At 41.5% G+C, this 27,716-nt stretch overlaps 1 protein-coding gene and 1 long non-coding RNA gene across 4 annotated transcripts in view; one reads left to right on the forward strand and one right to left on the reverse strand.

The window, feature by feature from the left end:
• Positions 1–19,533, forward strand: part of NREP (neuronal regeneration related protein) — a 28,706-nt gene extending 9,173 nt beyond the window's left edge. The window contains exons 3-4 of the mRNA XM_086684030.1: positions 13,180–13,257; positions 17,796–19,533. Coding sequence (XP_086540156.1) covers positions 13,180–13,257; positions 17,796–17,921 — 204 coding nt within the window. The 3' untranslated portion in view covers positions 17,922–19,533. The remainder of the gene's footprint in view (positions 1–13,179; positions 13,258–17,795) is intronic.
• Positions 835–21,167, reverse strand: LOC147584222 (uncharacterized). Of its 3 annotated transcripts, none has more exons than XR_015243114.1 (6): positions 20,871–21,167; positions 14,451–15,084; positions 9,631–9,816; positions 9,406–9,541; positions 7,047–7,393; positions 835–1,271 (listed from the first exon to the last, which is right to left on the reverse strand). It is a non-coding gene; the product is annotated as an uncharacterized LOC147584222 (long non-coding RNA). The 3 variants fall into 3 exon arrangements; XR_015243096.1 differs by lacking the exon at positions 835–1,271 and adding an exon at positions 4,439–6,434 and having other exon boundaries at positions 20,871–21,165; XR_015243105.1 differs by lacking the exon at positions 835–1,271 and adding an exon at positions 4,439–6,434 and having other exon boundaries at positions 7,047–7,260; positions 20,871–21,160.
• Positions 21,168–27,716: the final 6,549 nt, after the last annotated feature.

The following is a 27,716-nucleotide window of genomic DNA, read 5'->3' on the forward strand; positions in this document are numbered from 1 at the left end:
CAGTCTGATTGTTGCTTCAGTACCTATCCAGGATCTGGCACATCCTTAGTGATCAATAAATGTCTGTGGAATAAATGAATGAGTCAGTAGTTGGGGAAACATGGAGATCTGTTATTTCTGGGCAGAACCAGGCGACTTACCTTGAGATTTATAGCTAGTAACAGCCTAATACTCTGCAGAATTGTGACAGCTCAGGTTATAAAATTTATGGCCCAGGAAATGAGATGAGCACAGGTAGATTTTGAATTTACTACTGAAAAGCCCCTCGCAATAATCATTAAACGTAGCTCGGTGATAGGGAGGTAGGGGGATAGCTAAGTGAAACCTACACACAGTACAGGAACAACTCCTACATTTGGTGCTCCTTTCTTTTATACTTCTTTTGACGGAAGAGGTCCTAAAAGAGTCCAAAAAGTTCACTTGGAATGGCCTGCTGAAAGAGGAATCTCCTCTCAGGGTAGAGTCACCCGTCTCATCTGCAACATTGCTGTGGAGAGCCATTATGTGCTGGGTTATTAATGCTGTTTTTCTAGCAGGTCCACAGTTTGTGTCTCAGCAACCTGACTGAGGCGGTCATGATGGTAAAGCATAATCAGCTTTGGTTTCACAAGGTAATGAAATCTTCATAAATATAATCATGGCCTATTATTATCTTCGAGTGGCTCCCATTTTAACGTTGTGCCTTAAAAGTGTTAGGATTATCTAGCTGGAGATGTTTTGAAGCCCTTGACTTTAGGCTGTGCTTGTTCAGCATTCATCCTTACTTTCATAGACAGAAATACAAATGGGACTCGTGTTTGAAAAGGAGAAAGAGAAGATACATAAGAAAACGTGGCCAATGAAAGGAAGGTCTGTTTGCCCCTTTTAAGCTGAAATTGGGAACCAGAGCCATTGATTGGAAAGAAAGGGAGAATAGCTCAGCAGTCATTGCCAGTAATAATATGAGCCAAAGACTCCTACCAAAAAGTAATTAAAACAAGAGGGAGATTCATAATGTGCACAGAAGTTCTGGTGTGGTTGTCCAGTTCTAGCTCCTCTCCCTTCTCCACTCCAACCGGTACTCAGATCACCATCACACGCCACTGTCCTTTGATTACTGGGGCAGGTAACAGCCTTCCTGTCTGAACTGCGTTTGATACAATTCCAGCGGGGAAAAGTACTGCAGTCTGGTGGCTGAACAGGGAGAAATCTACAAAAGTTGTTGTGTTTAAAGTGGGTCCAGGCATTTTGAGGACGCTTTTGTTGGATAAAGTCAGTGTCGGATGGAAAACCTGTTCTTGGACAGGAAAGAAGAGAAATTAGGAGAAGATACTGCATCTTAGGCAACCGACATTCAGAACTGTCAAGGAAAAGCTAGAGTTGGTAGTCAGATGGATAAAACTTACTAAGATAGTAATAAACATGACCCAAGTAAGGGATTGCTACTAAGTACTTTTCCAAGAAGTACTGTTTCATGCCCTTCATTAAATGATGGTAGTGAAAGTTACCCAGAAGGCTTACTGGGATCATGATCTGAAAGTCTGTTCTTGTTTTGCCAGGCATTTGCTGAATCTTAGCCTGTCAGTGTGCTGTGTGGGTTTGGCAGCACATGGCTGAACACTTAGCCCAGTGCCTGCTGCATTGTGGGGGACTCGGTGAATGCTGGCTGAAGGAATGAAGAGTGGGCAGGGAAAGGAACCACTCTTTGAAACATGCACTATCAGGGACTTCCAGTTGTTGTATGGTTCAGAGAATTCAGTTTTGAAAACAGGACTTAATTACAAGTCCAGTCCTTTCCTGCACAGACACCCCAGGATTTGATGGCTTAGTTCCAAGGGGAAAAAAAAAAAAAACAAAAAACTCTTTTGAAGAAATGTGCTTGCTGCTTTGGCACTTCCAGCCCAAAGTAATGGGATGTACTCTTGGTAAGATGTTCATTCTATAGGATTGAAAGCTACCTACCGAATAGTGAATACCTCACCAAAATTGACACAGCAAATATTTTTTGATTAATTAGTTGGATAATTGAGATTATATACCCAACCAATTCAGTTAATACAGCATCAGAAATTGTGCCCACATCTTCTCTGAGTCCTCATGTTCATAATTTTGATCCTTCCTTAAGTGGATTTGACTGTTTCTGAAGCCTGGATGCTCTGGACCATAACTGAGTGTCCATTTCATGCTGCCCTGTGGAGACTTGGGTCTAATCATACATCATGAAATGCCCCAGGCCCTTGCATATTTTGCTCACTTCTTGATAATAGAATCTTAAATTGTTCTGATCTTGTTATCAAGGTCTGGGAGCCAAGTCTCCACATCTTTTCATCTTTATTAAGCATATTCTTTTTCCTTTTTTTTTCATGATGACTGCTTTTAAAGTTTTAATTTTATTATATGAAGCTTAACTGTCTACACTGTCACAATCAATTCAATCAGGGATTCAATTAAATTTGTTCTTTGGCATCCTAGAGCAATTCATCTGATTATTGTGAATTTTTATCAGCTGTTCTTACACTGTTTGGACAAAGCCAGAGGGACGCTGTATTTTTGAGTGGGATGGAATACATTGCATCAGTGTAATCTGAGGATCACCTGCTTTGTTATTTGCTCTTTAGTGCCTTCATGATGATAATAGCTAATTGGCTTGTTACCCGGTCTCTGTTTTTCCATTTTTCTGACTTTAGGAATGTCTGCATTTCTTCTGCATTAATTAAATGTTTCCAAACGGAGTCAGGTTAAATTTGTTTCTCTTTCTTGAATTACCATTCTTAGTAGTTTATACACTGTCTCTCTGGGCTAATGAGTGTTTCTTCCTCCACTAGGATGATTTCATATTTTCATGTAGTAGAGTTGACCCTTGAACAACACAGGTTTGAACTGTGCCGGTCCACTTACATGCAGATTTTTTATAGATACGGGACAGTAAATGTATTTTCCTTGTGATTTTCTTAATAACATTTCCTTTTCTCTAGCTTCCTTTATTGCGAGAATATAGCATATAGTACATATGACATATGAAATGTGTTAATTATGGCTGTTAAGTTTGGGGGGGGTTAAAAATTGCACACAGATTTTTGCACAAGCCGTTGGTGCCTCTGAACCCCATGTTGTTAAAGGGTCAACTATATATGGTTTGTATATTTGAAGATCATTGATAAAGATAAGGTTTTAATTCTCCTTTAAGCAGTTTGTTTTTAAATTGAAATATTGGAAAGCAAAGTTACGGTGAACATGATTTCAAATACATTTGATGAAAGAAAGATCTTCTGAATTAGACTGTGCATTGCTAGGCCCTCTGCGAAGTTGTTTGAGAGTTCATTTGGGGGTCATATTAAAACAATTTGGTTTCTCAGTAAATGCCCTTTGTAATTAGCTGCAGCCATTGCTAGATACTTGTTTTGTTCTAAACATTTCCTTCCACGGAAAATTGAAAAAAGACAAAAGTGTGATGACCAGTGTAGCTTGGGTTTAATTAGATCCAAAGTCTTAATGTAACCAAGCCAGAGTTGCTGGTCTAAAAGCAGTCTTTCCTCAAGGACTGTGGCAACACATGGATACTGGAGAGCAAACCCTCTCTGCCCTCAGACAGTGCTAATTGGTTTTTAGGTAAGTTATTTTTGAAGGGCAACACAGGCAGCAGAGCAACAAATATTTTTGAGAAAATGCCTCTTGATAGTAGGTGTCAGAAATTCAGCATTAGGGCACTAAGCAGAGATGCTCAGCGCCTCCTGTACTTGGGGTATTGAAAACCGGCCCTGGCACTCGGGGGAGCTTATGTCGGCACTCTAGGTGGCCCTGGGGAACTGGCAGAGGAGGTCCATGTCGACAGACAGTATTCTATGAGAGGAGAGGCTGGGTTGCATCCTGCCTTCTCTACTGCTGGGTTCTGTGGGCAAGCTCCCTGATGTGTCTCCCTCAGTATTCTCATCTGTAAAATGATGAGGATGATGGAAATGGCTCAGTAGGTTGAGCCACCCAGGCACCCCTTGAGTTTCTAATACTACCTTTTTCATGTCCATTAGAATATAAGTGAGGTAATTTTGCCTCCCAAGTTGGCATTCCTCTTCCGTTTGCAGTTACCTTCACACTCTTGATGTATGTGTGTCTTCGGTGACTCCCAGCCCTGAAACCCTACATCAATTTGGGTGGGTGGCTGCCCCTTTGGGTCTTGTTTGCTTCCCACAGTACTGCCTGACTGAGCCCTCATCCCTCCTAAATCAGACCATGCCTCCTGCCAGTGAGGTTGAAAATCCAGGTGGTGCACGGGGGCACATCCATCCTAATCTTACTCTTATCCTCTGGTACTTTTAGTTTTTTGCCAGTTTTCGCAGAGGACAGGTTATGGAAACTTCTTAGTGGCCTCTCTGTGACCTGAGCACTTACAGCATGTGGGTACAGATCTGACTGTATTTTTCCTTTTTTAAAAGCCAAACTTATAAGACAATCAGCTAGCATCTGATTTAAACTACTTTTAATTATAGCCTCTTGCAATAGAAATGACTTTTTCCCTCCAAATTTGGTGATCTGTTATGATGCTGTTGAAGAGGTAGCAGTCTTTAAATGACCAAGGCAGTGCGGGGCAAGCGTGAAGCTGCAGAGTGGCTTGGGCTGGGGGATTTATTTGCAGTTGCCAGTAGAAGAGGGCACACCGATGAGAAGAGTGAGTGATTTCTTTGGGAATGAGCACTTGGGGACAAAATGCACAGTTTCTGGAAAACTCAGTCTTGAACTTGTCAGCAAAAGGAATGCTTTGATATTTCCACAAACTCCTCAAAAGCAACTGGCTATCTCATCATCCACCTAGAGCAAGAAAAGTCCAAAATTCTTAGGTCTAGATAAAAAAAAAAATACTAGTCTTTGAAGCCTTTAACAAAAGAAACTGATTTTGGAGGACTTTTATGTCGGTGAAAATTTTCATAAGGTTTTCGTGAGTAGTACATACTTTGGGACAAGAGGAAAGAAAAAATGGCATTCTTGGTGAGTAGAAATCAGACTTCTTATAGTTATTTGAAGGTGAAACTCAGCATACCTAACATTACTTAAACCAGCTAATAAAAGCAAGACGAGATGTTTCCTATTAACCTTGGAATGTGCTTGGAAAAAGTCCTGCTAGCTCCAGATGTCTGATATTGGAAAGCATATCAGCAGCATTACCCTCGTTTGTGACAGAAAATACCATGCAGAAATTCAGAAGTGCCCTTTGTCATAGTGAGCGCAGTATAGTTTTCTTCTTTTTCTCCCTTTCTCCCCCCACCCCTGGGGCCTTCCTTCTTTTTCTTCTTCCCCTCCCTTCTCATCTTTCATCTTAAAAGTAGGAGAAACATTGCAAAATATAGTGTTTCTAATTACAAGTAAAACCCAATTTGTATGAAGGAATAAGGTGGTCCAGACTTAGAAACCCAACGTGTTAAGTAAATATTTAGTCTGGTTCCACTCCAGGGAGGTAAAAGATTTTATTAACATATTTGTTGAGGTCATGGGGTCAAGGAAAAACTTATGCTGTGCTTAAATGCCTGAGGGGCCCCCTTTTTTTTTGTTTTGCTGCTAGTTAACAAAGGCCAGTATTTTTTTTTTTTTCTGCTGAAAAGAGCAAATATCTTGTTTTGTGGCCTTTACTTTCTTATTGTTCATTCACAAACTGCTTAATCTCAAACCAGAGCTTTAAAAAGCTGCTTTATTTTTTCCCTTTGTTTGGAAAAATCTCTCCTTAGATATCCCTTATGAGATTTGTGTCCAAGCTTTGTTCTCGTACTTACTCTTCTGGTTTACTTTGGGCTGTTATCAGCTGTTTGTACTTTGTTTTGTCTTCATCACCGAAAAGAAAAATCGTCCATTAAAAGTCAAGATTTGAAGCATTCAACTTAATTCCTTGAGTCCAGTCCACAGTTTGGCTCGGATTACTGTACCAGGCTGACCTCCAGCCCAGGGGAGGGTGCCTTGGCAGAAATCTGAGAATTCCTCGATCAGTAACTCCCTTTTTTGGATTTATGGAGTCTTTAGGTGGATTGCTTTGTGCTGAGCATGTTCCTGTTGGAAAGGAATGAGGCAGGGGTGAGAGGAGGAGTTTGCGCAACACACGTTTGCAGCTGACCTCGGTGTTCACCACGCTCAAATTAGCCAGCTGCCGCTGCAGCCTGCCTTAAACCAGGCACCATCAAAGCCTGAAAAATCACACAACAGTCTCAGATAGTGGTGGCAAAGCAAAGTTGGATCATTGTGTTAACCTTTTTTGGCTTGCTCCCGACTTGATTCGTGGCTCCTCTCGAAAGTCTTTGCTATTATTCTTAGAAATCAAAATTTTAAAGACTCAGCAGCTAAACAAGCAGCATATTATATTGTGGAACAGAGTGACTGGGAAAGCTCTTTGCGCTGACGATTAATTTCACATGTAAACACTTTCGTTTTGTTGCCAGCGAGGAGATTTCCTTTTCCTTTCTCTGCCTCCTTGAAATCTAGAAATAAAATTCCACAGCTGTCAGGTTCCCACATATTCATCAGCGGCCTCTCAAGATGGCTTCATGACGAGCAGAGTGAATTTAAAGAATTCTACTATGAAAGTCTACACAGCTTGTCTCAGACACCCCAACTCACAAAGTAAAGAATTCTAAATCTCTCGCCTGCCTGTAACAGGTAGTAACACGCTGCATGGGAATAAAACGTGGACGTTTTCCGTGCCCATAGTGGACACACGCACCCAAAGCAAAGCTCATGCCAGTGGGCTTAGCCAGTGTGAGCTCTCATCATCTTGTTCCTTGAGACCCAGTTGTCTCCTCTACCCCTGTTTCTACAGGTTAAGAACTTGTCGGGCCACAGAAAAGCTGAGAGTGTCAGCAGGTGCTGTAATACAGCAGTGCCCTAAAAGGTCCTGGTTTCCTTTCTAGCAGGACGGCACTTATGGCTGAGTGCAATAGTCAGGTGTTTGCAATGCTTTCTCTGTAATTACCCATTGTTACCGCAGCCAGCTTGTGTGTGTGTGTGTGTGTGTGTGGCATTTAGGTGGCTGCATGTTTCATTTAGTTCCCAAACAAGAATGTTTGCCAACTTGGGCACCAGCTAACACTTACTCTGCTTTCCAGAGTGCGCACAGGTGACATATGTTATCTGAATGGCCCAGTGTTCTGTCTTTTTATCTGTCTTCTGGTTGCAGGGCATTTCCTCCATGGTGTGCTCCATCTCCAGACAGCACTCGCAGGGTTAGGCGGATCACTAAGACTAGGTCTCTAGAGAGAGGGAGCTGAGTGCATCATCTTTTGGCACCATCTGATCTTTGATGTAATGCTGTTCAGAGAAAATGATCCTTGTAACTCATTTATGGTTTCAGTTTACATCCTGCCCTCTCACATGGCCAACAACACCTGGGAGCAGACTAGCTTTTGAGGGAGATTCTTAACAGCACCACTTCAAAAGGTATCTGCAGAAATGAAGTACATGTATATGCATATAAATTCTCCTTGTAATACAGTACCCGCTTTCATGACCTCCCAGCCAATTAGTCGGAATAGAACATGTACACACGCAGACACACACACATACTGTTTAGTTGGCAGAGATTACGAAATATGCTACTTTGCTGTTTGAAGAATTAATTATGCAGGTTGGACACCTGCTGCCCTGGTCTGTTTTCCTAATTGCAGGGGGTGGGCACCTGTCCTTGTTAAGTCATAAAAGGGCCATGTGTGTGCATTCCTTAAGCACACAGAACTCCACCAAGGATAGAATAATTGTGGTCATTAACAACCAAGCCATGCAACATCTTCATAGCAGGTTGCTAAGAAGGTATGTTAACCAATTAATAAGTAAGCTCCATATACATATGTGATGTTCAGGCTCTGAAATGGCCATGAACCTTCCTTTGAGGGTCATTCTCCTATAACAGGCTCTTCAAAGAGCTACTGCTAAAGAGAGAAGAGAGGAAAATACAAATTTAGAACCAGGAAACATGTCAATTTGTTTGATTCTGTGTGTGGACCATACTATTGGAAAACATGCTGCAAGATCTTAAATGAAAAGCTTAGGAGAGGTTTAAAGAATTTAAATGATAATCTAGTTTGTGTGGTTTTAGGACCTTGTAGGAGTTGTCTCTGACTCCCCCCACATTTTATTTTTCTAATCTGGATACCAAGTAATAATATATTCAGTGACAAGCATGAACACTCAGCCTTTCCCAGAATTCAAGCAAAACTTTTGTATGTTCTCCAGTTTAAAACAGTAAAAATTTCCTTGCCTCTGTATTTTCTCAAACACTCAGGTTTTCTTTTTTTTTTTCAACGTTTATTTATTTTTGGGATAGAGAGAGACAGAGCATGAACGGGGGAGGGGCAGAGAGAGAGGGAGACACAGAATCGGAAACAGGCTCCAGGCTCTGAGCCATCAGCCCAGAGCCTGACGCGGGGCTCGAACTCACTGACCGCGAGATCGTGACCTGGCTGAAGTCGGACGCTTAACCGACTGCGCCACCCAGGCGCCCCAGGTTTTCTTAATTGTTGAGGATATGGCTTGTTTCTCTGATTCCTGACTTCTGGAAGAATAGTATTCCAGAGGGTTTTGAGGATTTTGCTTGAGCAAGAGCAAACAACTATTTTATATATGGAATATATAGAATAATTTAAAAGAATAGGTATGGAATATATAGAATAATTTAAAAGAATATGTATCTTCTTGATAAAAGAACACAGTCTTCTATTGGGAAGATTATGGCAAACTTTGGTTTACTTGTTTAATAAAACAATGGTTTTGGGGGCGCCTGGGTGGCACAGTCGGTTAAGCATCCAACTTCAGCCAGGTCACGATCTCGCAGTCCATGAGTTCGAGCCCCGCATCGGGCTCTGGGCTGATGGCTCAGAGCCTGGAGCCTGTTTCCGATTCTGTGTCTCCCTCTCTCTCTCTGCCCCTCCCCCGTTCATGCTCTGTCTCTCTCTGTCCCAAAAATAAATAAACGTTGAAAAAAAAAAAAAACAAAAAAACAAAAAAAACTAGTTTTGTACTGCCATGTGTATTACTCAGAACGCTTACATTTCTGAGATGTAAACCACTACCAACAACAGAGAACTCAATGAAGTTTAAAAAAGAAAAAATTCGATTAATTGGCCTTCATGAAAAACATGAACTTGAATTCAGAAAACTGAATGAATAGAATGAGTTGAAACCATGTGTCCACCTTTGGAGCATCAGCTGACCAGGACCAGAAAGAATGAACAGGGTTAGGGTCCAGCAGGAACAGACGGGCTTCAGGAAGACAGATCAACTTACCTCTGTTTTCTGACCCATATATTACCAGCACCTGATATTCAGAACCAGGTAAAAGACTGGGTACAGCAGCCTGTGGGGTTGCATTTGTGCTATTGCTATTATGGCCACTGAGAGCTGCAGTGAGACCTCCTGGCCATCAGGTGCGTTCCCACATGGACCTCATTACATCCTTACCCTGAACCCACTATCTTCCTTGGCTTGCGTCTGGTAACCGTTGGATGCCCTCCCAGATCTGCTCACTGCCATCCCCATTTCCTCTGATGACAGCACAACTGGATGGTTTGCTGAGTGTTGGTTTTGTTTCTTTAGCCTGTGGAGACGGGTTCCAACAACTATACGTTTTTGTTAATTGCACTTAAAGCACACTATTAATTTGCTAGGGCTGTCAAGACAGAGTACCAAGGATTAGGTGGCTTAACCAACAGAAGTTTGTTTTCCCACAGTTCTGGAGTCTGGAACTCTGAGGTCAACCTGTCGGCAAGGCTGGTTTCTTCTGAGGCTGTTTCCTTGGCTTGTCGATGGTCATCATCTCCCTGTGTCCTCACATGGTCTTTCCTCTATGTGTGTCCATGTCCTCATTTCCTCCTGATAAAGACACCAGTTTTATTGGGTTAGGGCCCACCCTGATGAACTCATTTTAACTTAACTGCCTCTTTAAAAACCCTATCTCCAAACATACCCACATTCCAACTGGGGGGTAGGTTTCTGACAGGAATTTTGTATGTGAGGGATGCACAATTCGGCCCGTAGAACACCCTTCTATGAAATGATCTTTTTTGAAGGTCTGTCATCAAGCCCCCCCCACCCGCCCACCCCCCACCTCCGGCACAACTAGATTTGCGCTCCTAAGAGGCAGGAACTGTATTTCTCTTCTTGCAATCCCTAGAATCTAGCAGTGTCCTGGCACACTGCAGGTGCTTCCCATACTTGAAGTGAATGCATGCATGGGCAAAGGCATTCTGAGGTATTTGAAAGCAAGGGTAATGGTCGTCCTAGATCTTTTCCCTTAAGTCCTTTGTTTTAGAGTCTCAAAACACCACTAGTATGAAAAAGAACCAAGCTGTAATGTAGGTAGTGTATTTCCAGTAATCTACCAACTTTTTCCAAATCCAAAAAAGGTTAAATATCCACTTTAGATGCTATAGCCAGGGGTATGCTGAGTTCTTAGAGACCAACCAAGCAAGTTTTAAGAATGTAAGATTTCTCTATCCCTGCCATTTTTGGCTTGAAGTTCTGAGTCTCAAGGAGACTGGAAGAATTTACCACAAGGCCAAAGTGACATTTCTTTTTCCTAAAGAATACAATGATTACTTTATGATTCAAACACTAAAAAATGCCCTTGGTCAATTCGTGGCTAAATTAAATATGTTTCAAAAGGACCAATTTGGGTTAGGGGAGGAAGTTTCCTTAGTTGTGGGTTTTACTATCAGATACTCCTGTTGCTGAGTTCTTTGGCAAAAAAAAAAAAAAAAAAAAAAAAAAAAAAATCATTGTTTTTATTAAAAAAAAGGAAAGTTCTTAGAAAAAACAAATTGTAAAAGTAACAAGCAAAATGATTTATGAGGCAAGCTATTTATCCCTGCAGATTGGACTTGAGCGGCTTTCATAGTGATGCTTTGAACCTGGGAAGTTAAATGCGGAAGCAGTGTCATTTTGTTAAGATGGAGTGTCACAGAAAAGCTCAAGAACAGACACATAACATTTACTTGATATTACTTCTCATAGTGTCCGTGTGCCTAAGTTTTTACATGTATTTGTGTCAACATTTTTGGTTTGCAATGGAACTTCATTTCTTGCTATATGTGTGATATTTGAAATTGTACTTAAAGCCTGTTTTTAAAGGTAGTAATGGGGGCGCCTGGGTGGCGCAGTCGGTTAAGCGTCCGACTTCAGCCAGGTCACGATCTCACGGTTCGTGAGTTCGAGCCCCGCGTCAGGCTCTGGGCTGATGGCTCAGAGCCTGGAGCCTGTTTCCGATTCTGTGTCTCCCTCTCTCTCTGCCCCTCCCCCGTTCATGCTCTGTCTCTCTCTGTCCCAAAAATAAATAAATGTTGAAAAAAAATTAAAAAAAAAAGGTAGTAATGTAAAAATGTTATCATTTTATATTTATATTAAGTGAATCTACAGTTGATTCCAGTTGGGAATCTCCTTAAATTAAGACTAATTGGTACTTTGTATGCTGTGACATTGTTTTAAGCCCTAAAAAAAGCTTATGTATTTTAGATTGCAATTTTGTGGTCTTCCCCCATTCCCGGTTAGAGGGAGTGTCAGGGGTGACTTGTCTGTCCCAAATGAGGCAGGTGGTAGAATTCTCCCAGAAGGATCTGAGCACAGGAGGGGAAAGCTGAACAAAAGAAAGGAGGTTCAGGCTGGGGGAACCACGTGGCCCAGAAAGTAGACCTGTCCAAAGTACGAAAATAGGTCCAGTTCTTGCAGGATGAGCTCTCAAATATTTAAGGTACAAGAGAGGTGATAGGCAATTTGCATTCTGGGGTGATTTGAGGGCATCGGGGTAGTGGGAAGAACTGACGTTTAGAATCTGGAAATGTAGTTTTAGTTCATGTCCTATCCTCCACTCACTTGTGGCTTTGGGCAAGTGGATGACCTTTTTGAGTTTTTGTTTTCTCATCTCCGAAATGAGAAGACCTATTTACAGGTTTATTGTCAGGATATATTAGGGTGATATATGCAAAACTAACTGGGATGTGCCATAAACGTTACTGGAGTATGGCAAAGATGGTTACTGTTAAACTACCCCAAAAGAATCAACACAGCCATCCACTGCTCCTACCTCAGGCCCCCTGACCAAGCGGATTACCTGGGACACTGAAAACATTACACTTAGCCCAGTGACTAGGCTACCACATCTCTGCTTCCAAAACCAAAGATGTTACCTCTGCTTGTTAACCTAGTAGTGAGATGTGATTCTCAATATTATTTATTAAATGTGAGGCTTATTTAGAGCATTTAGTGAATCAGATCTGGAGGGAATCTTATCTAATTTTCTCCCGTCCTCTCCCCTCCCTTCAAGCCAGGCTATATCAAATGTGAATTAACTCTGGCAGATGGCTATTAGATTCTGTTTCTAAATTTCTTGAAGGAAATTTCACAGTTTTTCTTCTTTAAATTCTTTCAGTAATTTAACAATTCTTATGCCAAGTCCTTCCTTATAGCTGACCTAAATCCATGTTGTAATTTAATTCCTAACCCCCTACTCCTGTCTTTCCCAGAGATGGAGAACAGCTGGTCAGCAACCTTCTTATGATAATACCCTCTGTATATTTAGAGAAGAATTACTCAGTTTGACTCACGCTCTCCACCTTGTCCCAGCTCTGCCCCCACCCCCAGATTCATCAGCTGCTATACTCTGAGTCATTCATGGCGATGCTGCCCATCTCCCTGCCTCTCTCTTGGACACTTTGCTACTTTCAGGCACGGGACAGTGTTGCCAGGGGCCACATGGACCTGGGGAGAATGCAGGCCGCTTGTTCCTGCCCTCATGCTTTGTGCATAATGTTGAACTTTATAATCAATTATCAGAATAACCCCTAACAGTGTTTTATGGGTGTGTGGCACATTTATCTCATGGAGTTTTGCAAGCATACTTATCATAGGTTGCTTTGAAAGTTAGACCTCCCCAGTACCTTAGTTTGCTCAGCCAGTCAAGTCATAAGGCTGCCATTTAGCATGCTAAAGGTAACACTGATTGACATCTTTGTTCTGTTGGGACTTAGTCCTGGGAGACACTGAGCCAGAACTCTCCTGAGTGCAGTATACATTTGGAAGCACACAACAGTCTGAAAAAGGTGATGGGCTTCCCCAGTGCTCCAGGTTGTCATCAGGAAATAAGTGACACTGAGGGGGATTGAGCTCATGAAGTTGATCCTGTGTGGTTTCAGAGTGGATGCTGTTTTTAATTTGAATGTGTGTGCTTTTATGTCTCTGTAGGTTTATTACCCAGAGCTCTCTGTCTGGGTCAGTCAAGAACCATTTCCAAATAAGGAAATGGAGGGAAGGCTTCCTAAGGTAAGATCCCTACCTACCATTTTGTTAATTTTTTTTTTCAATTTCAAGGCAATTAAAAAAAATCAGTGTCTTTTTTAATATCCATCTAGTCTACAATAATAATCCATTGACATGATACTGTTATAACTTTGGAAATAAAATATACTAATATGTGTGTATATGTATTATATGTGTGTGTATGTGTATATATATATATATATATATATATATATATATATAAGGTTCTTATATATATCATATAAGAATCGTGGAATCAATTTATCCAATGTACATTTTACAGGTTTTCAATTTGTTCCATACTTGGGTAGGTAAACTCCTGTATGGTGATTAAACTGAAAAATATCTTAAAGGTAGAAGATGATGACACTTTTGTCTGGTAATAGTGCCCAAATGTCTGATGAAATGCCCCAAGAAACAAAACAGAAGGAACGTAAAAAACTATTATTTTTCTTTCTTCTAATTTTAGGCCTAAAAATACTTTCTACAAACATGCTTTCATTGTTCTGACATCTTAGGTATGACAATTTTCTGCCTTAAGAAAATCTGTCAAATTTACATTTTGGATTTTAGCACCATTTCCAACAGCAACAGTTTTTAGGGTAGATACCTTTGGACTTTCCTGTTAAGGTAAATATCAATTTGACCTTAAGGAGGAGGACTGTACTTTTTACCACTGACCTGTTGATTTTGCAATTAAGAAAGAAAAAGTGCACTGAAAATAAAATTTCCATTTAAAAGTTTCATAAGTGTAATTGACAAATGGTGAGGCCTTCCCAGATCTTACTGACTTTTTAATGTTTGAGAAATTCTTACTTATACTAAATGGTTTCAGCAGTTCCCTTTTACTGACAGAACTTGAAGAGATTGTGTCAACTGGCAGTTTGCATTAAGAGAAAACAGTTCTAAATCACTTTTAGTCTTTCAGAGAACTTCTGATGGTGCAGAGTGAAACCACTATTAGGAAAGTGGGTGAACAAAATGATTCTGGCCATGCTCTAGCTACACTTGTGCTGTCTTATAGAGCTGGGATGGAGGTGAGCTGGTGTACTGGAGCTTTACTTACGACACACACACACCCCACCTCACCAGACTACCTCCCCACCACCACCTACCACTCAACCACCCCCCTAGCACAGCCCCTGCACCATACCACCTCAACGGAACCCTACCACACTGCCACACCGTCACCTTACCAACAGCAGTAGTGTAACTCTCGACATCCTTTACTGAGAAGCTCAGGGCATAATTCGTCCGAGCAGCTGAGGGTAAGACATGATAATGGAAGGGGTAAAGAGAGTATAGTGTTTTCATTATTTCTGTCCCATTCAGCCATCCAGAAGTCCTTGATACTGGTGACATCAACCAGAGTGACAAGACTAGGCAAGTTCTTCAATGAGGTCAACAATGCCTCCCTTTTTCTTAGAAGGCCCATCCAGGTCATCGGCCTTGCCTCCATTGAGGCATCCTCCAGGAGGTTGGCACAATGAATCCTGAGATTCAGGTCTTCTGTTAATCTCTTTCCTCTCTTCATATGTGAAGAGTACTTTAAGCATATTTGTCCTTCCCAAGCCTTTCTTTGTAGAAAAGCATATCTTTGCATAATAGAGAAAAATAATTTTGACTTACTTGATCCGAGCCACATGACTGAGTAATTGGGGGATTCATACACTAACAGTCCTCAGCAGAGAGGGACCACCCAGCTTGAGGTAGATGAGCCACAGGAGCATCCAGGAGCACCGGTCTGTGGAAGTCACTGGACACATCTGTTCCTGCTTCTCCAGCCTTCTAGATTGCTGAAGATCCTCAGTCCTTGGGAGCCACTATGTGCTGGATAATGGAGGAAGATAGGATTAGTTTTGTCTGAATTCTTACAAGGCCTAACTTCTGGAGAAATAAGACTACATTGTAGTCTTCCCTTGCTGCAGAAGCCTACAGTTGCTTCAGTGGGTGCAGACTTTATTCTTTTTTTCAAAAAATGAGGGACAGGGATTAAGGGCTAAAATCTAGTAAATTCCAGCTTCCAAAGGGAGGATATGCAGAACTTTTTCTCCCCAGGAGCTTCTCTCCCCCAGGCTTGTTGGGTTGTGGTCCCTCAGGGTGCTTTGCTAGCACACCTGCCTGCATGGCTTACCGCCACTTCCTTGCAATGTCCAGTCACTTGGGTATCTCCTATACAGCAAGTTGCCGAAGGGCAGGATGGACAGGGACTGTTTCTGCCTCTGTTTTAATCTTGGTAGCCTTAAAATCTGAGTACTCAAGCCACAGTAGGCACTCAGAACATGAAAAATTAAAGAAGACATAAATGGGGCGCCTGGGTGGCGCAGTCGGTTAAGCGTCCGACTTCAGCCAGGTCACGATCTCGCGGTCCGTGAGTTCGAGCCCCGCGTCAGGCTCTGGGCTGATGGCTCGGAGCCTGGAGCCTGTTTCCGATTCTGTGTCTCCCTCTCTCTCTGCCCCTCCCCCGTTCATGCTCTGTCTCTCTCTATCCCAAAAATAAATAAACGTTGAAAACAAAAATTAAAAAAATAATAATAATAATAATAAAGAAGACATAAATGTTTGGGGGGGGGCTCAGAAGAGAAAAAAACAGTAAAAATGGTACTTTCAAATCTGAAATAATCTCCTTCGTATTTTTTGGTCTGGAAAGACCTCTCCCCAAATTACCCAGAATCCCACCCAACTCTTCATTTGGTTTTGCTGTGTATTTTCCACGGAGGTAAAAGATCAGTAAGACAGAGACTTACGTAGAGACAAATGTTCTATATATTCACTCTATATTAACGAACGAAGTATGAACTAAAGTAAGCAACTTTAAGGCCAGTCACGTATAGAGTGCAGTTGAGTGAAATAACACTTAAGAACTTTTGATTTCCCTTCCTGGCCTGTGATAATTAGCAGCCATTGAATTCTTCATTTATCCAAAACCTAAGTCTTCCATATCTTGAAACGTGCTGATGGCTGATAGAGGAGCAAGCATACACACTTTAAAAGCACCAGGATTATAGTGGATTTTTAAAAAAAATCTTGGGGTTGTATGCCAAAAAGTCATGATTAAATTTATTTTCACAACTGTAAAAGACTGACCAATATAATGATTTTGGAAACTTACCTAGATCCTTAATTGTGTGTGAGTGGTAATTATATTTTAATTCAATTTTCTGATTTTGTCCTATTGCTATTTAGTTGTGCCAAAACAACTTCTAAATCACAGTCTAAGACTGCAACACTGAAGTACAAACTGAGTGGATTTTCTATACATCCGGAAATGTAGTATGCTCGCAGAGTCTGAAATTTTTAAACCCAAATTTAGGCATACCAGATGTTTAACATGAAAAATCTATACAGTAAATAAGACTTATTAAAGCTAAATTATCTATTACATTTAGTTCATCCTGGGGCTGCTGAAAACATTTATTCAATTTCAAGTTGTTTTAAAGTCCCTGACTTCTGAATTCTTCTTAAAAAGAAATTCAAATGCCATAATTTACAGACCTCAGAGCAAGATTATTACTTTACTCATATCTAGTCAAAATAGCTTGTTATAAATGTCCTATTGGAATATGTCACCTGAGCAAAAAGGGAAAAAAAAATCTCTTCAAACCATATTGGATAATGTACCTGAGACAACTACAGCAATTAATGGTTTGGCTGACGGACTGTTGTCAAATCACTATTTTCGTATCTGATTGGGGCATACAGGGTTAGCCCTGTATTTTTCAATTACACCTTGGGCAAATGGGCTTCCTTGACCTGCCCTCTTGCTGTTTGGTTATGATGGAGAGCTTCTCCTCGCGGGTGCTTGATGGAGCATCAGTCACATTGCAGTTGGATTATTCTAGACAGAAGCACAAACACCTCACTTATCAGGCTTGTGAGGACAGATTTAGAATAGCCCCAGGCCAAACTCACTGATCTCACTCTCTCCTGGCCTGGGTTTCACACTGTCTCCTTCTTTCCCACTCCCACCTTTGGTACCGCTTGTGATTCTGATTATCAGACCCACATGGACTGGGCCAGGTGTTCAGAGAATGAACCATACATAAATTACATCTGTACAAGCTGTGATATTCTTTTAAACATTTTTTTATTATATGTTGTCAAACAGGCAATTACCCACCTCCACAGCCATTGAATGCTTTAAGCAAAATGTATTAACGCTCATGAGCACCTCTTACCCAACCTCATGTTGGGCCCTGTCTGATACTAGAAACTGTCCTCAGAAACCTGACTCTGGGGAATGCTGCCTCCCACATGGCTGGGCACAGCCATCAGAGAAGCACTTGATTCTACTGAAGCCAAGGCAGCTAGTGTTTAATTACTTCATGCCCCCACAGACCTAATATTTACATTCAGGTGAACTGTGTTTAATATGTAAACTCTGCAAAACATCGGGAGTTCAAGGATAAAAGGCGGGAGGGAGAGGCAAAAAATTTCAAATGGTTTCACAAGCATGACTAAGTGCCTTTTGTGTGTGTGTGTGTGTGTGTGTGTGTGTGTGTGTGTCCATCTGTTTGTGTGTGGGTCCACCTGCTTTTCAGGGAAGCCTTCCTGTCCCCAAGGAGGTGAACCGCAAGAAGGATGACAAGATTGAGGCTGCCTCCCTGACTCCACTTGGCAGCAGTGAACTCCACTCCCCAGGCATCAGTTACCTCCACTCTTTTTAATCGTTAACACCTCCATTTGTATTACATATGGTGTATGGGTATTGATGAGGTCATGGTATCATATATGGGATTTTTTTCTGTGTAAATCATCAAGTATAAGAAGAAACTATGGGACTCTGAGCCTTGCTTTAGAGAATTTACAGTGGACAAATAGGTATCATCAAACCAGTTTTTAATCATTCTGACTCAAGTGAAAACGCTCAGAATTTCACACTGTGAATCCACGTTTACAACCCTTACAGGTGGGCCTTCAGGCCTGGTTCTCGATGACGATGTCTTCCACAACTCAGACTCCCTCTGCTGTCACACAACCGGTCCACTCCTGCCTTTTCACTCACACAGCTCCCTACTGCTTCTTGCAGAGGCTGAGAGTCCCCATTTTTTTTTTCATTTAGATGTAACAAGCCTAGTAGTTTATGTTCATCAATTGTCTGTATATCTCTATATTTTATCCATGTACTCTTTTGATGTATAGAAGTAGTTTGAAACTCATTGTTTCCTTGTGGTAAGTGACCGAGATGCTGCCACAGGACCTGAGACACTGATGAATGGTGCTATTTTGGACTTTCAACATGCTCCTTGGCGAGGTAGCTCTGACGGAGTTATATTTTATTTCCATGTTCTAAGAAGGTGTTGGTACTCTGTTTCCCTGAATGTTGTTCTCTAGACCGGATTGACTTGTTTTCCTCGTGTCTTCAGTGTGGCTTTCTTCTTCAGCGTGGTAGGTTGGCGAATGCTACCAGAGAGAGTAAGAGACTCACGTCTCATTGGCTGGCGCTCATGGACATGCAGTCAGTGGAGCGGGAGCAATCACAAAACTGTAACTTACTTACCAAATCTCTTCTTTCCGGTAGCCTCGCCTGCCTAGCTTAGAGAAAGACAAGCAATAATTTGACAGGCATTTTTAGGTGTCTCTTTTGGTTCTTTTTGTTTGAAAGGATATGGGGGGGGTGGGGAAGGGCAAACTTTTAAAATACATGCTCTCCAGAAAAAAATCCAAAACACTGGCATCTGAGTAGGTATATGCAAATTACACCGTTCCCAAAAGTCAAGTTGGAAAACCTATCTATAAAAAAAAATTTTTTTTAAAGGCAGAGCACTCTTTTCCGGCAGTTTTGAGAAGCAAGGTGTAGATTTTACATTTTTGTCCTTGCTCCCAATGAAATGGATAAACAAAAATAAAATCAGACAATACCATCTTCTCATGGATTGTTGTTGTGTTAGCCAGTCTGAAAGCCCACCTTAATTTTTATATAACTGTCTTGTAGCTCTTCCTTTGACAAGGCAGGCTCTGTCCCGCCCTGTCATGCTTCTGACTGTTAACACAGATGATGCATGTAACTTCTTCTTTCTCTTCTTGCTCCCCCACTGGCCTGAGTTTCTTGTGCATTTTCCTCCTCCCTCCTTTGTTAGAATAGGTATATCAGCTGTGTAAATAGAGCAAGAAAACAGTATTCTGCATCTGTGGCATTTATGTAGAGTTGCAGTTGTGCGCTGCTGAAAATGCAGGCTTTTGTAACAATGTGATCTTTACTGATGCACTCACAAGTACCCAGTGTATTTTAGCTATTTTAGTAGTCTTTGTTCAATAAATATGCAAGCTGTAAGGTAACTGGCTTGGCTCATCATTGGAGAGGCCTACTTTTGAATGCTTTCCCTGGTTCATGTTAATTCATGTGTTCTCAGAGCCCCGAAAGTAGACCGAAGGGCAAATCTGGAAAGAGATAGAATCTGCTCTGCCTTTCATGTGCGTTCCCTTCTGAAGGTTTTACGAGATGAGGGGTGAGGCAGTGGCTTGTCGGGATGGTTTTGGAGAGCTGCCTCTGGATACAAAGAAGAATTAAACCAAGACCCTTTTTATTTCTACACTTTTTCTTTCCCCTTTCAGGGTACTCCCACACACCTCAAAACTTACTCTTTCTTACTCCTTGCCATTAAGACCTACCTTATGGCATTCTTTATCCCAAAGATACCAGCCCTCACGTCTTCATGGCATATTTGCACTTAATACACAGATAAAAGGCTTATGCTTGGAAGAAGATACAAATTTGAGACACGATTTTAAGTCACTAATTCATAGGGGTCCAGCTACCTGGAATCTAGCACATGGTAAAATGGCATCACAACTCCTAGAGGTCTCCTGTGACCCTGAAACCCAGAAATTCAGGGGGTTCATCCTCTCCCTGTATGAGAAACACAGCTGCTCTCTTCTCCTTCCAATGACAGTGAAACTTCATTGCCTTACCACAAGGTGCAAAAGTGGCTGGCTGGGTTCAGACACTTGAGTTTCACCTGAACAGAGGCTAAGGAACAGGCCTCTGAGATAAAGGCCAGAGAGAAGGGAGAGGGGCAGAAGGTGACCTTGCCCCAAACTGGGTGATCAGTTTCTGGAGAGGCAATCCGATGCTCTCTGAGAAATCTCGAGTCTTGACATGTGTGTGTCAGGAAGGACTCTTACACTGGGGAGTTACTTTTGAAATTAATGCACATCTCAGATTTTGGTGAAGTGTCCTATTTACCCTCAACTTTTATTAAGATAAAGGAGGCTTAGGGCAGAACTAAATCCCAGCTGCCTTCCATGTACGCAGAATTTGTCCAATCTGAAAGAAAAGTCTTAAAACGGAGCTACCACTACCTTTTTTGGTAATTTCATCCAGAGGTTCCTATTTCTGAACATAAGAGAAGTCCTCCTTAAACTTAATTACCTTCCACCTTATAAACAACTGCCATTTTCCTTGCCCAACAGCTTCCCATCACCTGTATGTTATCACAGCTGGGAGGGGATCCATCTTGTCTCCCTGCCCTTGCTAAAGGGGAAACAGAAGTGATGAGGCCGGCCACGGAGGGGGTACGGCCCAGGCTGCTTTATGCCCATCTCTATTAGTTATCTATTGCCACGTAACACATTACATCCACACCCTGCATCCTGGAACAACAAACTTTTCTCACCTCACAGATTCTAGTCTAGTCAGGAACAATTTAGCCAGTGCTTCCGGCTCAGGATCTCATGAGCTTGCCATCAAGATGTTACCAAGCTGCAGTCGTCTGAAGGCTTGACTAGGGCTGGAGAATCCTCTGTTGGCAGGAGAACTCTGTTCCTCCACTCACGGGCCTCCACACAAGGCTACTTAAGTGTCCTCATGACCTCTGGCTTCCCCTAGAGCAAGTAATTCGAGAGCTGGGAGCGAGCCACAATGCCTGTGACCTATTCTCAGAAGTCACTATCATCTATCATATTCTATTCATTAGAAGCAAGTCACTAAATATAGCCCACAATCACAGGGAGGAAATTATGCTCTACCTCCTAAGGAGAAAAATATTAAAGAGTTTATGGCCACATTTTAAAAGCAGCATACCATCTGAAGTTAAAGCACTCAGGGTAATTGTAAGCCAGGGGCTGCAAGTGAGAAGGTTGAAATAGAATCATAGCTACTTTCACTGAAGAGGTTTTTACAGTCTTCAGAGTTCCAGAGAGAAGTTTCAACTTTCCAGATTGAAGGTGTCTAAGGATAGCATCCAAGAACTGTAATATTGGGGTTGCATAGCCTCCATTTATTAAGACTAGTATTGTCACCCCCGAAGGGAAGATTTGGAGAATGTATTGGACTTCTATTGGAAGATTAGAAGTCTATTCTATTGGACCTGTATTGGAAGATTTGGAGACTGTAAAAACAGGAAAGCTAGAATAAATGACGTCTAAAGTTCTATTCAACTCAGTGGACTTCAGTTTGCTGATGACAACTCTCTCAGCCTCCATGAAGCTTGAAAGATTCGCTTCACTTGAAACCTTCGGGACCCAGCTATGACTTGCTAAGCTAAGGGTTAATAACTGCAGAGGCAGAGGTAAAAAACTAGTGCGCTAGCTGGAGTCCATGCGGGAAACACAAACTCTGATTAGGAACCACTCTGTTCTCTCTTTGGAGGCAAACAACCATGTCACCTTTGGGCAGAGATAGCTAACCAACAGCCATGGATCAGATAGGACCTGTAGACTTGTTTTGCCTGCTGGGTGTTTTATAAAAATGTTAAATTGCCAGTATTTACAAATTGGAAGATTTTATGTGAAAATGCAGCTTTTTGTTTTCCCTTGAAAACTGGAAGATCTGGCAACAGAGGGGTTGGAGGGCCACCTCTGGCCCTCTTGGACAGTACCCCTCCAAGATCCAGTGCTCATAACCTCTTCTTTTCTTATACTACGTGCCTGCCACCGTTGGCTTGTGGGTTTGCAATACAAATCCCTGGTTTCAGGGAACGGTGATGTGCTTATTCACCAACAAAGGGCCAGGGAACCTTCTGAGACCTTTTAGTTTGGTAGCTGAGGAGCATGCAGTTCTATATGAACACCAGACTGGGAACAGGCTTCCCTTTACTGTTCCCAGAACAGGGGCTGCTGCCGTCCCATCTGCACTCCCAGGTCCTCTTTTAAACTTCTGATGACCCTGCCTCAGTGACTGAGAAGACCATGGTAAAAAAAAAAAAAAAAAAAAAAAAAAATCTTGGACTGGGTCAGGTTAGACTACACAGGGGTCTGATAAGTTCATGATGTTTAAACTAGGGTATGTGTGCTTCAGGGCATGTGAAGTGTTTCCAAGGAGTATATGCTCATGGATAGTTCTAAGGGAATTAATTTCCAAATCCCCTAAACCTATCATGCTTTTTACTAAAATTGATCTACTGAGAATCAGTCTGTATTCATATTAGCCCTTTCCCCACATTCTAAAAATGAAGATATAAGTTTCACCTATTCCAAATCTTAATATAACACATTGCCCTTAATGTGACCACAAATCTCCAGATGTGGCAAAGAGAAAATTTCCTTTAATGGAATCTTTGTGGTCCTTTAAATGTTCCTTTAATCACAAATACATAGAATTTTGGCTTCCCCTTCTTAAACACATGTTAAAAGTGATACATTAGAAAAACAGAAATAAGGTGTTTGGATGCTTATATGGTTTTTTAGAATTCAGATACATATGGTAAAGTGGAGTGACAGAAATAGTAACAATTTTTATATCATACCATTTCCTCTTCCACATCCTTACTCTCTTGTCAAAGAACCCCTTGCTTTTGAGGGAGAGCCCTGAGAGAATGAAGCATGGAGAAAATCAGTCAGAGACATGGAACACCAAAAATGGCCTCTTCACGTACTCGTAAACAATTATTTTCCACAGTTCTCCTTACTCATCCCTAGGATATATCTTAACTGGGAAGAAAAGCAACTTAGGGCAGCTAAAGCAACATAGGTTTGCAATGCTGACTATTTTCAATGTAACTAGAGAGGCTTTAGGGAATACCATTGGTTTTTACAAGATAAAGTGGATAAAACCAAGGATAAACGTTCCTGTGCGTTTTCAGGTTTGATGCGTGTTAGTTAATACAGTTGTCAAAACCTGTTGCATCAAACCATAACATATTCATTTCAGTTATAGTCCATTCTCATCAGATTCTATCTTATTAAATGTTTAATATTTTTTTCATAATAAAAAAATTATGTGCTGCCAGACTGATTAGTAGCCTAGGACCTTTCTACATCATTGTGGTAGTTCTGATTTTTATACTAGTTCTTCTTCTCCAAAGCCAGTCAGCAGTGTTTAATATACGGTTTTACCAGAGGTCTACCATGCCTTTTATCACTGTTCTTACTTTCTATGAAAAAGAGTCTTTTGATTGTCCTATTTTAATAACTTAAACATGGAATAATTATATTAGATCTTTATAATTTTAATATTTGTCTTCAGTGATCAGTTTCAGAAGATATGCTTTTAATCTTCACTGATTTGTATAATAATCTTCAAAATAGCCATGTGAATTGAAAAGCGAAGTCAAAGTTTTTTCTGACAGAAAGCATATCTGAGTTGGCTACTTGGTTTGGCAACAAAGCCTCGTTCTGCCAATAAGGTTTGTGACACATTTTCTGTAAAGGAGCTGAATTTGCAGCCCTCGAGTAATAGTAACATGCTTAAAGCAAAAAATAGGTCGAAGCATTTTATCAAAAGGCATTATTTTGGCAAAAGTGTAATGAAATGAATAATGTACCTGTTTTTCCTATCTTTTCTGAAGACACAGAATTTTAAAAGGTGAGTCTAAGTGAAAGTGTTAACAGCATAAAAACAGTGATAAGTCTCAGCAGAGCTCTTTTGGTGTACTTCCCATAAATTAAGAAAGTGAATTATGCTAATGACAAGAACAAAGCTCTTTGCAAGTCACGTGCTTTCCAATTCACCGCTTGTAAGAAAAACGAAGAAGAACCTAATCAAGTTGTCAGGTGACGGAAGATTAAAAATATGTTTTGCAGTAGATGAATTTTGGCATCTGACACAGAAATTAAAATTATTGAATTGCATTGCTATAATAAAATACTTTAAATTCCTGCAGTTTACATCTATAAACACCAAAAAATAGAAATAGAATTGAAGTTGACCCATCTCCTTCTAGCAATAAATACTATTCCTCTACAGATACATGAACTAACTGAAGAAAGTTCATCTCATCAAGTAAGTGATGCATTTGCAATAGATCAAGCGATGCATTTGCTTTTTTTGTATTTATTAATTAGTATAATGTATTCATGTTGTTTTAATCAGTAGTGTATTGCTAATCGTGATAATTCAATCACACAGATTTTTTTTTTTTCAATGTCTATTTTTGAAAGAGAGAGACACAGCATGATCAGGGGAGGGGCAGAGAGAGAGGGACACACAGAATTTGAAGCTGGATCCAGGCTCTGAGCTGTCAGCACAGAGCCCTATGTGGGGCTTGAACTCACGAGCCGTAAGATCATGACCGGAGCCAAAGTCAGACACTTAACCGACTGAGCCACCCAGGTACCCCAGTCACACAGATTTTTTTTTTTTTAATGCTTAGAGCTTTATGGTCACAGAACATAAAAGTTAAAAATTTTAATTTAGATACATTTTTATTAAAGGTAAATGTGTAATTAATAAAATCTTTTAAACAAAAATTATATTAAAGTAAAATTTTGGAGGACAAATGGAATGAAAATTTGAGTTCAAGGAGAAAAGAAGTCAAATTTCTGCAAGTTAAGTAAGTTTGTTTTTAAAAATAGAATGATAGATTATCAATTGCCTTGTTTAGATTTGATTATATACACTTACCAAAAAAAATACAACTTTTTTTTTTTTAATTTCTTTTTTCAACGTTTTTTATTTTTATTTTTGGGACAGAGAGAGACAGAGCATGAACGGGGGAGGGGCAGAGAGAGAGGGAGACACAGAATCGGAAACAGGCTCCAGGCTCTGAGCCATCAGCCCAGAGCCTGACGCGGGGCTCGAACTCACGGACTGCGAGATCGTGACCTGGCTGAAGTCGGACGCTTAACCGACTGCGCCACCCAGGCGCCCCCCCAAAAAATACAACTTTTATTTTAAAATGTTAACATTTATAATATGCTCCCAATTATACCCTTTGAAAATATTTAAACTTATGAAGAAAAACTTTATTAACTTAAAATTGCATGATGATACACACTTTACTAAGATTCTCTTAGTATAAGAACCAAAAAGTTTGAAAACCTCTGAGCTAGAAAACTACCTATTCACTGTTATTTTGAGGAACTCACTCTTGGCCAGAAATTCTTCTCACCCCGCCACAATGCCTGAATTCCCCCATTGTTCTGATGGAAGCCTTTAAAGTAGCTGGCCATGAACTTAAGGCACTGCAGAGGGTAAAACCCTGATAAGACATAGCACCACAAAATTTTGACGGGGAAGCAAAAGATTCAGATTGCCTATCGATGGATGGTCTACTGAGGCACTAACCAACCACATGGGGGAGAGCCTAGACATCAACCTTCCTGAGCTGCAAATTCCATGAGTCTGTAGAGACTGGCAATTCTTCTTAGAGCCTTTATTTAATTCCCTCACAAGGTCAAATCTCTTTAGTGGTAAAATCCTATTCCCCCAGATTCTCCCAAACATGTCATTCTATCTCTATCCAGGATATCCAAAAGAGCTGGGTTAACAGTCACAGGAGGAGGGGGTGGGATGGTAAGAGAAGTGGGCTTGTAGAGCAGACTCCCAGCCTTTTAGTCCCGGAGACCCCAGCACTCCTGGGGGAAAGCCCAAAGAGCAGCAAGCAGCTCTGGAATCAGGGCAGAAAAAGGGGGTCACAGTTTATTTTATTGCGTGTGTCCATTAGGCTCACCCCTGAGCATAGCTACTGGAAGCAGTATGAAATTAATCTCTTCCCTCACACAATGCACAGTCCCATTAATGCACAGCTTAGCTATGTCACTGAGAGACCCATGTGGCTACGTGAAAGCCTCATGGAATAGAGAATTTTAAGAATGCATTAATTTGCTGATTCCTTCGAGTTGGGCAGCTTTAATTATTAGTTGGAAACTTTCTGAGCCCAACGCCTTCCATTACTTTCCACCCACCCTTTGGTCCTAGCTGGGCTCTCAGAGCTGCACAGACTAAGTGGGCTCCTCCTTCAGCACAGCAGCCTCTCACGTCCTGCTCCCCTTCCCTGTTTCTCCTCCAGGCCAAACTGCCTCAGTTCCTTCAGCCAGCATCCCTGTGATCCATTTTCTGTATCTCTCACCACCCCTAATGCCCTCGGGCCAAGAACGCTTGTTCATAGCTGACCCAGCTTCTTTTCAGAAATGATAGGGTCCGTGGCAGAGACTTCCCCTATGACACAGCTAAGCTGAGAAAGTGGGAGTCCTGGTTCCTGCCTAACAGCTGTAGGGAGCCACCCAGTCCTGCACAGAGTTTCCACTATGCTCTTCACCACAGTGCTGTTCCCATCGCCCCTGAGATGGAGGGAGTCAGCCCCTTCTTTTTCAGAGGCCCTAGACCACCTCCTGCTCTTTGCTTGAGCTGTTCGTGCCTAAGGGGCTGGCTTTCTGGGAGAGGGTAGCAAGCAAGAGTGCCTCCTCAGGCCCCTGCAGGGGTGATCTCCCTGCTGGCTCACGCCTTAAAATGCCAACACTAGTTTCTGAAAAGCAGATGTTCCCTACAGAACTAAGGGGTACTGCTTTCTAGGAGAGAGGGGTGACTAGAACTCTTTAATTTGTCATTAACAGCTAGGATCTGCTTTGTCAGATGTGATAATGAGGGAGTATTTGATGGGAGTTCTCCTGAAGGAGGATGATTAGCTCAGAGGGACATGTGAAAATTGTGGTGGCAGGCCCTGGGAAAGGGTATGAAAGAGTCCTTGCTCATTGTGTGCGTAGGACGCCTGAGGGGCTATCATTTATATCACTAAACATATGGACCCTCTGCAGCACTGCGCGGTCAAGATCAGTAGTTCAGCTGAGGGATAATTAACTGCCCAGAAAGAAATGTTTTATCTAAGACGGCAGAGCCTTTTCCTGAAATCGTTACATTTCCTACACACTCATACACTGTTGGGGGAACGTCAAGTGGGGCAGCAGCTTTGGAAAACAGTTTGGCAGTTTCTTTAAAAAGTTAAAACATGGATTTAGCATATGACTCAGCAATTCCACTCCTAGAAATATGCCCAAAGAATTGAAAATAGGTGCGCATAAAAACTTGGATACAAACATACATAGCAGCACTATTCATATTAGCCCCAAAGTGGAAGCAACTTAAATGTCCCTCAACTGATAAATAGCTAAAAAAATGTGGTTTATCCACACAGTGTAATATTATGCAGCCATAAAAAGGAATGAAGCACTGATAAATGCTACAATAAGGTTGAACCTTGAAAACATTACGTCCAGTAGGGGTGCCTGGGTGGCTCTGTCGGGTAAGCATCCAACTTCGGCTCAGGTCATGACCTCCTGGTTCACAAGTTCAAGCCTCATGTCGG

The sequence above is a fragment of the Puma concolor genome, chromosome A1, assembly GCF_028749965.1.
Source record: "Puma concolor isolate L17-30 chromosome A1, mPumCon1.1.hap2, whole genome shotgun sequence".
Lineage (NCBI taxonomy): Eukaryota > Metazoa > Chordata > Mammalia > Carnivora > Felidae > Puma > Puma concolor.